Source organism: Cynoglossus semilaevis, chromosome 2, assembly GCF_000523025.1.
Source record: "Cynoglossus semilaevis isolate Cse_v1.0 chromosome 2, Cse_v1.0, whole genome shotgun sequence".
NCBI classification, from domain to species: Eukaryota; Metazoa; Chordata; class Actinopteri; order Pleuronectiformes; family Cynoglossidae; genus Cynoglossus; species Cynoglossus semilaevis.
In genome coordinates, this window is record NC_024308.1 from 9,990,218 (window position 1) to 10,000,388 (window position 10,171).

The window sequence follows — 10,171 nt, forward strand, 5'->3', positions numbered from 1 at the left end:
TGTATAGAATGTATAAAATTGAGTCTATATAAAACTCTGCCCAGTAACAACTTCACCGTATATATTTTTTTATTTAAAAAAAACAAACATACATATGAAAATTAAAAAGAAAAAAAAGTTAACAAAGCTTTGACAACTCCCTTGTTCACAATCCTGAGCAGATTTAACACAAAAAAAATAAACAGACATTTACAAAAGTTGAATTCCGGTTAATACAGTGAGTATTGTGCAATACCAACATCTAAACTACAGTGATAACGGATTATAACTGGTAACTTTTTATATTTAGGAAATATTGATTTGCAGTACTATGGATGATGTAGAAGTAACAATAACTCAGTCATTCAAGAAACAAAGTCATTATTCAGATTCTGCATAATATGGATGTAATATGTTGACTTATTGTATACTGATGTTGTCTTATGTCCCATACTCATCTAACATATACCTAACTATGTCTAAGCCAGTAAGACAGAATAACAGAGTAGGTCACAGAATAGAAGAAAAAACAACAACCATCACTGTTACTGGTAACTGCTCCTTTAAATGCTATTAAGGAGGATTAACTCAGTCTCAGCCTGGACGTTTTCTGTCATCATGACATCACACACACACACTTTTAGTTGCCAATTCTCACACCACAGGCTCACCTCGGGTATTCTCGGCACCTCTATTGTTTTTTGTTTCTAATTTTAAATTGTCCTTTCTCTCAGCGTGCCGTGTTTGTTACACGCCGTGACATTTGTTTTCAGCAAATATTTTTGCTTTCATTTCCCCAGCTGCCTCACTTCATCAACAGCTCTCTCCCAGCTCATGACCGGATGACGGCCCTGCAGATCGACAGCTACTTCCGTCAGGAGCTCATCTACAAACGCAACGAGAGAATGGCCCGACGTGTCTCCGCTCTGCTGCAGAGAAACCCGAACCAGACCTACTTTTTTGCCTTTGGTGCAGGTGAGGCGGTCTGAATTATTGCACAGGTTATGTCATACACATCACAGATGAAGAAATAAAGGGGTTCTCTGCCCCAATCACAGCTCTGAAGTTTGATTGTAAAGTGAAGGAGAGAGCTGGTTCTCTGTGGCCTGCAGCAGTGACTGTGCCCCAGTTATGGTGTTAATGGTGCACCACTTGTTCACTTTAGTGCCTCACAACAAAACCAGAGAACAATGGAACAATAATATACAACAGTGCCCAGATCCTTCCCAGACATGTGTGTAGTGCACCCATGCACAGAAGTCTCAATTACAGCCAGCTCCAGTCTCACAAATAAAGAAACCATGAGCTGTTTGTTTCAATTAGCATTCCTGGCTAATGTGGCTAATGTTTCCTAAACTGTTGTGTGTCCTGAGGGACTCTTGTATGACTGTGTGTCTGGGTTTCCCCATGAAACAGGTGGTGGGTAAACGCCTGTGAGTTTAATGTTCTAGTAGGCATCTAAAAATGTGTGTGTGTGTGTGTGTTTACAGGAGAAAATAGTGAAAAGGATTTGTGAACAACAGTGTTTATTGCAGCAGAAAATCCCAGTCCTTTGTGTTCAGAGCAGCATGTGGTATAACTGTATCAATTTGTCCAATAACACAAACTACAAATAGAGACATCAGGGTTTAGACGTCCTTCTTGGATTACACGCCATTTAAGAAGAATGGGAATCTAATGGAGCTGCAGTGTTCCAACGAACCGTGTCCAAATGTAAAAATAGCAGTTGGTGCGAGACAAAATAACAGTCCTGTTTCTTATTATACTCATTTATGGTTTTGTCAGGAGAGCTTAAATACAGTGTGCTGCAGGTACAGGTTGCTTATGTTATATCCTGTTATTGTAATTTCTCTTCTGCACAACATCTGTAAAACTTACAAATTCAGCCAATTTGATGTTTTGCTGTTCAGCTGTTATGGAAAATTAGGAGCTCACGCCGTCTCAGGAACAGGATCCAAACAGCCTACCTCTGGACACTGTCCTTCTTTTTCTACTTAACGTTACCTGCCATGTCCTCTTGCACATTAAAAGATATCATCTGTATACAGAGAGTCATATAAACATCTTCTGGTATTAATAAAATACTCTCTGCTCAGAGTTTATTTATAAATCCTAAGGGCCACATACCTGAGTGGTGCAATCTGAGGTGATGTTGCTCCCTGGAGGCCGCAGGCAGCCTGCATATGGAGTATGAATGGAAGGATCTAGATGTGAGGTGTTCAAGGTCTGGCCTTAAAAATCCAACCTAAAACACTTGACATGACGAGATCCTAAAATAATATGTAGATAATATATTAATAACTGGTTGTGGAGACATACAGTAATATCATGGTCACATGTGTTTGTTACATCATTACATAAATGCTCGTGGCAGCCTGTGTCAGTTGCAAAGAAGCTCAGTTAATACATTTTTGTTTGCACTTATCTGGATTAGTTAATGCACATTAGTTGAGAAGCACGTATGCATTGGCTCAAGACTACTTCAGATGTGCAGCAAATACCGCATTAAGCGCCAGTCTGAAAAAGATTAACAATCTGGAATTTAACCCACAACCTCTAGGGTGCAAAACAACTGCAGTACCTATTGGGCTGCAGCCACCACCGTGTTTCCAGACACAAATACAAACAGACACATTTCTCCCTAATCATTGTGTAAGAGTTTGAAATCCATTTATCCAATTCACCGGATATTGTTTCACATAAACTTCACTAAACTCCATCTGGGCAAATAAAGCAGGCACATTTGACCGTTACAGATATTTGTGCTGCAGCCCTGCATAATATAATCCAGGTTGGCCTCTGGATTTTTGCCCTTCAGTAAAGCAGCTGTGTGTTTACCTTCCCCATGAGGGTAACCTGGGTGGATGGGAGGTGAACGCAGGTGTCAGGTCACCTACAGGCTGCAGCTGTGTGACAGCGGGTGTGAAGTGATAGGAACCATTGCTGCTGTAGGTTGCAACATGCATAAACACATGCACACAAACACACATGCACAATTTAAATAATCCCATACCTCGCCATGCTAACGTAGCCAAAGCACATGCTATAGTAGGGCCATTAGAGAAAACCAAAAAAAAAAAAAAAAAATTAAATCTGTAATTTATTTATGCAAATACACCATTATTTCTTGGCATCTGTTTACTTCGTCTGCTATTCAATACTCTAAATACATTGAGTAATAGACTTCATTAGTGAGCCTTTGTTTCTCATTATGATTAATGCCGTACAGCCTGTAGATAAGGCCTTGCCAAAAACCAGGCATTAAACGCCTCACAAATCAGGCCTAATAGAGTTTCTCCCACGCTTTAATCACAAAGCTTCCTATTTTCCACTCTCACTCCTGTCCTCAGGATGTTGACTCATGTCTTTATAGTCCTGTTATAATACTTTTACATCGGCTTTAACCAACCATGAAATTTTATCATCCAGTTAGTCGAGAATGCATTAGGGCGACAGTCTGGATCCACAGAATTCCGTGTCGTTGCTCTTTTTGAAGCGTGGCTCATCTCTAAAATCAACTTCCTGCCTTGAACCAGCCAAAATGTGCTTGATTACTGTAAGAACGACTGCTTTGAGTAATGATGAGAAATAAAGACGGCAAAGTGTGAGGGCTTAAAACTCTCCAGACATTTTAATCACAGGGAGATGAATTATAGCCATTTTCAATCCACATGTTGGTGTATGATGATGTGATCATTTTAAAACTTTATGATTCGATTTTTTTGGGGATAAAACAAGTTATTTCACATGTTTAAGTGCAGACAGCTGGCTGGAATATAAAATGTTTTAAAGCTAATGTGGGATTTGTGGACATTTGTTGACTTGGCGCTCCTTCTGGCCGAGTCAGGGTTTGCTGTTTTTGTGTTTGTCAGGTTGCTTTTTTTCCACACAGAGCAGATAAATAATATTGACCCTTCTGTAGCTGCATTGACCGTGGATCCTAGTCCTTGAAGTCTTGGCCAGTGTAAAAGAAAACTGGATTGTCGGGAACGGGCTGAGGCAGCACTCGGGTCATGGCTCTGTGGAAGTGCAGATGTTTCAGTCTGATCCAGCAGTTTTTCTCACAGGGCAATTAAACTATACGATGTGTGTATAAAGTGCCTCAGGCCGGAAATCCATTTCTGATCGGCACCTTACTTCCCAGTCTCCCCCCCTTTTTTTTCTCTAATGCACACCTACACCTTCCTGTCGCAGAGGTTTTCAAAAACAGAAAGTAGGCTTTTGTCCTGACTGCAGCAGATTCATGCTTACTTTACTGCCGCCTCTTCCTGAATCCTGCACAAATGTACATGAACACATGTGCCGCAGCAGAGTTTGACCTTAATTTTCAGGAACAGGTTATTATTACAAATGACTGTGGCAGGCTAAATGATCTCCAGCAGGCATAATTAAATTATTCGAGGCAGTAAAATAGACTGCCCTCTCACTGGAGTCTGCTGCTGGGCCAAGTTCATATAGTTTACAGCAGCAACGTAGTCGGCAGTAATATTTTAGACGGCATTAAAGAGTGCATTTTGAATCATTTCTATGTGCTGAGTTTGTACTGTATTAGTCTACACAGAGACTTGCAGATTACCTTGGTTACTCACTCTCTAATTTGTCAGTATTAAGTCACCTGCTGTGTGTTTTACACTGGCACTGTATCAAGTGACGAGACTTCATTTGGAACGAATCGCTAACAGTCTCCAGATTTCAGCCTGAAAATACAAGCATCACATACGTGACGCTTTGTTTCCATCTGTGAAAGGCTAGTGGAATTTCTTTTTTTTAATATTTTATTTTCCAAAAGTAGAAAACAATTTATTGTGTGTGTTGTTCTCAGTTGTTTCACTGACACCATCATTTGGTGATGTTAATGCTTTTTACTGGTATTCTAATGATAAAAAGTGGGAGCAGCCACTCTAATGCCTTTATGCTGTGTTTATTAACAACCATTAACAGGAAGATAAAGTCATGCACACTCAGTTAATCTGCCTCCACTAAGAAACACTGTATCTCTAAATGAATATTGATCAAACTTCTTCAGCTTTTCCATCCCCCTGGTTCTCCTCACTGTGTCGTCCTGTTCTTCAGGGCTGTGGTAAACACCATTACTATCAGTATTACTTAACTGGTACCAATCCCAGACATCCACTGTGGCCTGACGTAGTAATTCACTCAGGGCCAAGGGTGCACGTCACACTTTCCCTGCAGATAGAGTTGCATGGCAAAAACAGTCTGACACAGTGTACACATGCGTCTGTCATTTTGCTGCAATTGTAAACATATTCAGTAACATGGTGAGTTCTTATTGACTCATCGACAATAACAAAAAAAGGAGCTCAGTCAAGTCAATAGCGCACATATGAATACATGTAAATACTGGGCTGACAGCGGTTTCCAAAACGGAGTGAGTGCTGTGAGAGCAGTCAGCGTGTCGTTGGAACTCTGCGCTCTCCTTCAGCAGGTTCTCATTGGCCAGTTCCCTGGCAGCTGCTGCTCCGTCTTATTGAAAACATCCCAAGGAATTTCCTGACGCTGCTGTGGCCTAGACAACATTTTATACACATACACACTCACACGTGGGTTTGTGTATGTTTGCGACACAAAGTCAGATGATACCCACAGATATGTTGCCCCCCCCCAAAAAAAAACGAGTAGTTAATGTCAAAAATACACATGTCCTATTGTTTGTTTTGATGTCTAATCCACTACACATTTGTTTCCTGAGAGCAGATTTTTTCAGCTTATGATATAATACTGGACAGACCTGTAATAATCCATTGTGCAGTTACAGCGCAGCCATGTGTTTTGCACCCATTTGTGGTGGTGTGGCATTGAGGAGATGACTGAGAGACATGCCTTTGCTGGTTTGCATGTCACTCTCACTGGAGCTCTCCTTGCATGGCTTGTATCAGCCCTGATGTCAGTCCTCTGGAGCTTAGCTTTATAAATAGCTCTCATTCCATCTCATTACCTTCCTCCCTGTCTTCCTTTACAGTCGGTCTGTTCTAGGCTGCTGTCTGTCGCCTGAGTTCATCTTCTCCATCTGGTGCCGTCTCGCTCTTTATTGAACTGACGCCATTGTCTTCCCTTCATGCAGATGATTTTATGAAGTGAGATAACATGTGTGGGTCACATGTTGCACTCAGTGCTCAGCAGGGAAGACTGATTCTGGAGGACCATATTACACACTCTTAAATGACAGTTTGGTTTAGGCAGACAGTTTAACTTATTTAGTATAAAAGAGGTCAGTGTTGGTCATTTAGACCCAATTATTTCTCTTTAAACGCGATGGAGTCATCTCCTGTTGTAGCTCCTGGGTCACTGGTTAAGTAAATATATTATATGTTTAATGTTTTAAATAGGTGAATTATTAATTACATACTTTATTGAATTTAAAGACCTAAACAAAAAGGTCCCTTGAAACTTGTCACCTAGTTTCTCCAATAACTTAGTGTGAAGAACTGGCCTATACAAAAATGTATTATGCCCACTCTTCCTGTCCTGCAGGGGGAGCTATAAACACAACATGAGTTGACTACAGTGGTAAACTGCAGTTGTAAAAAACAGATGAATCTGTCTCTGCACTCATGTTAGCCAATTGTAATCTCCTTTATGTATCCACTGGTCAGATATGTGGTAAAATATGCTTCAGGTTAGGTTTTAATATAACATTATATTCTATTTAAATGTTTATAAGCAGATATGGTATGCAATGTATGTAAATGATACGCTCCAGTACCTTGTACCTCAGTAATTTGTACACAGTATAAAACACCTCATTAAGAAGGACAGGACACCACGTACGTTTCCAGCCAACATGTCCTAATGCTACATTTCATAAACATGTCTTAAATTCAGACTTGCTCCCTTTGATCTTTAAAGCTCTTTGGCCGACGTGCACGCAGCAGAAGGAATGCAGACCAAAGAACTCTAGAATACAAAGGTTTGCTTTCTGGAGCTCGTAAAAATGCTGCTTTTCCTACTTGGTAGTTAATTGCATTCACCTGTTGTCCCAGGTGTAAATAAAATGCTGATGAAATGGTAAGAATGAGAAGCAGCTGGTCTGTGGGTCCTGAGAACAGAACCCTGTGGAACACTGCTTTCTGTTAGCAAAGACAGTTAGGAGAACTCTCACACACGAGCATACGCAGTTCATGCTGTAGGGATTTTTAAAGAAATGTTTTAGTACTGAATTGTATTCGTAAGGTCACTTCTGAATGTCATCTATCTTTTACTTCATTTCCCTTTCTTTAATCATTGATCATTAAAATGTTTTTTAAGGAATTTTGGAAGATTAAAAAATAGTTTTGCAGGCAGCACTAACTTGGCCTGAAGACCTCCTTACACATGTAAGGTCTTGATGCTAATACGAGCCAGTTGCCTTGTTACTTCCCTAGGATATGACATTTTGACTGAGTGGGTGGGTATGTTGGGTTGATTTTCCCAAGTTGAAATAAAAAGGAAAAAATGCACTCTAAAGGGGGATTCTATATGGACTCGACCTCGACTAATTGTCAGATTAAACGCCAGAAAACGGAAGTCATCAATTCCCTAATTGGTGCGGCTAGCCTTGTCTATGCTCATCTTAGAAGTATCAGTATTGAAAATATTCTATTTCAAAAAACATGTTTTACTTGACACACAAACCATATACTGATATGGTTATGTTTATTCAAGGTCTATTAAACTAAACAGTCTTTAACACACGTACGATTACCCAGAATTCTCAGAAGAACCTTTGAAGCAGGAGCTTTATTCTCTGTAGACCTACAAGGACAGAATATTGGTTGTGAATCCCGTAGACCACCTTATTTTCTTTGGTGGTTAATAATGGACTCACTAAACTAAACTCCTGTGTTCCTCCACTGTGTATTTGGATTGGGCCAGTGTGTGTAAACGCAGACTGTCGTCTCCATGCCAACGCTGCACCAGCCTGTCAGTGGCTGCGACCACTTTCACTTCCGCAGCGGTTCGCCTATTGTCCTCCCTCCCCCCGAGAACTTTTTATTATTATACCGTCATACATACAGACTTGAAATAATACAAATTGATCACAGTTCCATCCGTTTACCTTCCCATCCTGTACAGGGTCACAGCAGGCCTTACAGATATAGAGAGTGTTCACCCTGGACTGGTAGCTAAGTCTCTGATATGCAATCTAATACAGACTAAACAAAAACATCTGAAGCCAACTGGCTTACAGAGAAACATGTTTTAATTTCATCAAAAGTTTTGTTTGAAATGGTATAAAAACGGAGAGCAGGTCTGCTGAGGATCTGAGCAAGAGATGAGAACGATAAAATCTGCCCTGAGACAGAACTCTGTCAGAGAACCACGGCTCCTTCCATTACGTGCGTGTGTCCATGAGAAATAAATATTTCTCCTGCGGTGGAGCAGCTGCTCTTTATAATCCCATGGTCCCCAGCAGGGAGTGATGACCACAGCTAACAGGAATAAAAACAAACAATGGGCGCAATTTTTCACTTAATGTCGTTAGCTCTTTTCCCTCTCTTTCTGTGTCTGTTTCTTTGCACCCTGTTACTCCTCCTCCGTCACTGCCACTGCTTTCTGTCTCTGTGTCTCTTTGAGTTTCCCTCACCTCGTCTGCTTTCTTCACTTTCTCTCTGCCCACCAGGAGAGCTTTACGGACTGCAGCGCAGGCTCCCGCAGTCTAAATATTTAAAGATGGGGAATCGCTTTAAAGCTGCTAACATTGAAAGCGCTGAGCTGTGGCCTTTCTGACAGAGACCGGTGTCAGGCCCACAACACGCAGCTGTAGAACCCTCTCGAGCTCCCTTGATCTGTGTGTTTGACTCACATTCAAGCAGAACCAGGACGTGAACAACTCTGTCAACAGCTGCCACTCATGACACCTCGGAGTGGTGCTGAGAGATGGACGTCTGAAGTTAAGTCGTGGAGGTGATGTAGAACGAGTCAGAGATCCGAGAAATAGAGTTGTAATGTTCTTTGTCCCTGGAGCTGGACTGACCTGTGGACTTGTCTGTCCTACGTTTCAGAGATTTACACCTCAAGTCAGAGAGATGCTCTGTTTCAAAGGCACTGGCTCAACTATTTCTGCAGCTCCGTGCACAGCAACCCTTCCAGCTCTTCTTTGTTGCTGCGTGATTAATAGAGGGATTCTAGTACAGCAACTTTAAATGGAAATGCAGAGCAAGGCGTGCCTATTAAAATCTTTTCTGGATTACTCATGGCTTGTTCATGGAAAGAGTGATAGTGTTCTGCTCTTTAAGCTGCAGAGATGCTTGAGAGCATATTAACTTTAAAATTTGTAAATGCACAAACAAATATGTATTGCAGTACACTAAAGCAAAGATACATTGATGAACAAATGACGGGAATAAATATTTATATAATATGTTGTTAAAATGTTTACAAAAAACACATGGTGGCGCCACTGTTGTTAAAGCTAACTAAATATAAGAGATAAGAGAGCATTCACCCTCACACTGTACTGTATATAGTAGTGGTACTTTCTGCTCTTCAACAGTACAACGTACACTGAGTAATGTAGTGTTGTCAGGCCTGTCTGTCTCTTCTGTCTCTCTGCCCGTCTGTCTGTCTCTCTAACCTTCTGTCTGTCTCTCTGCCCTTCTGTCTGTCTCTCTGCCCGTCTGTCTGTCTCTCTCCCCTTCTGTCTGTCTCTCTTCCCCTCTGTCTGTCTCTCTAACCTTCTGTCTGTCTCTCTAACCTTCTGTCTGTCTCTCTAACCTTCTGTCTGTCTCTCTTCCCCTCTGTCTGTCTCTCTTCCCCTCTGTCTGTCTCTCTGCCCTTCTGTCTGTCTCTCTGCCCGTCTGTCTGTCTCTCTTCCCCTCTGTCTGTCTCTCTAACCTTCTGTCTGTCTCTCCTGGGGTAATTAGTTTCATCACACTCACCTGTGTCCTGTGCTTCTCTGGTGATTAGTCTCACTGGTCTCACCTGGTGCCTTGGGTATATAAACCTCTCTCAGTCTCTGTTAGGTTGTTGTTGTTGTGTTGTAGTTGTTGTTGTGTTTTGTTGTTGTTGTGTTTTGTTGTGGGTTTTTTTTGTTGTGTTGAGAGTCAACAGCTCTGTTTCTCTGGGTTTTGTGTGATTTGTGTTTGTGTTTTTGTACTTCTTCTTTCCAAGCGGCCATTGTTCTCTGTTCTTAGTTGCCCTGTTTGTTTCCTTCCTGTGTTGAGTTGTTGTTGTTGTGTTTTGTTGTTGTTGT

The 10,171-nt window shown here is 41.3% G+C and overlaps 1 protein-coding gene across 3 annotated transcripts in view; it reads left to right on the plus strand.

The window, feature by feature from the left end:
- The window catches only part of trabd2b (TraB domain containing 2B), an 88,632-nt gene that overhangs the window by 64,401 nt on the left and 14,060 nt on the right, over nt 1–10,171 (plus strand). For all 3 annotated transcript variants that reach the window (XM_008336326.3, XM_008336320.3, XM_025065242.1), the window contains exon 5: nt 780–954. In XM_008336326.3, coding sequence (XP_008334548.1) covers nt 780–954 — 175 coding nt within the window. The remainder of the gene's footprint in view (nt 1–779; nt 955–10,171) is intronic.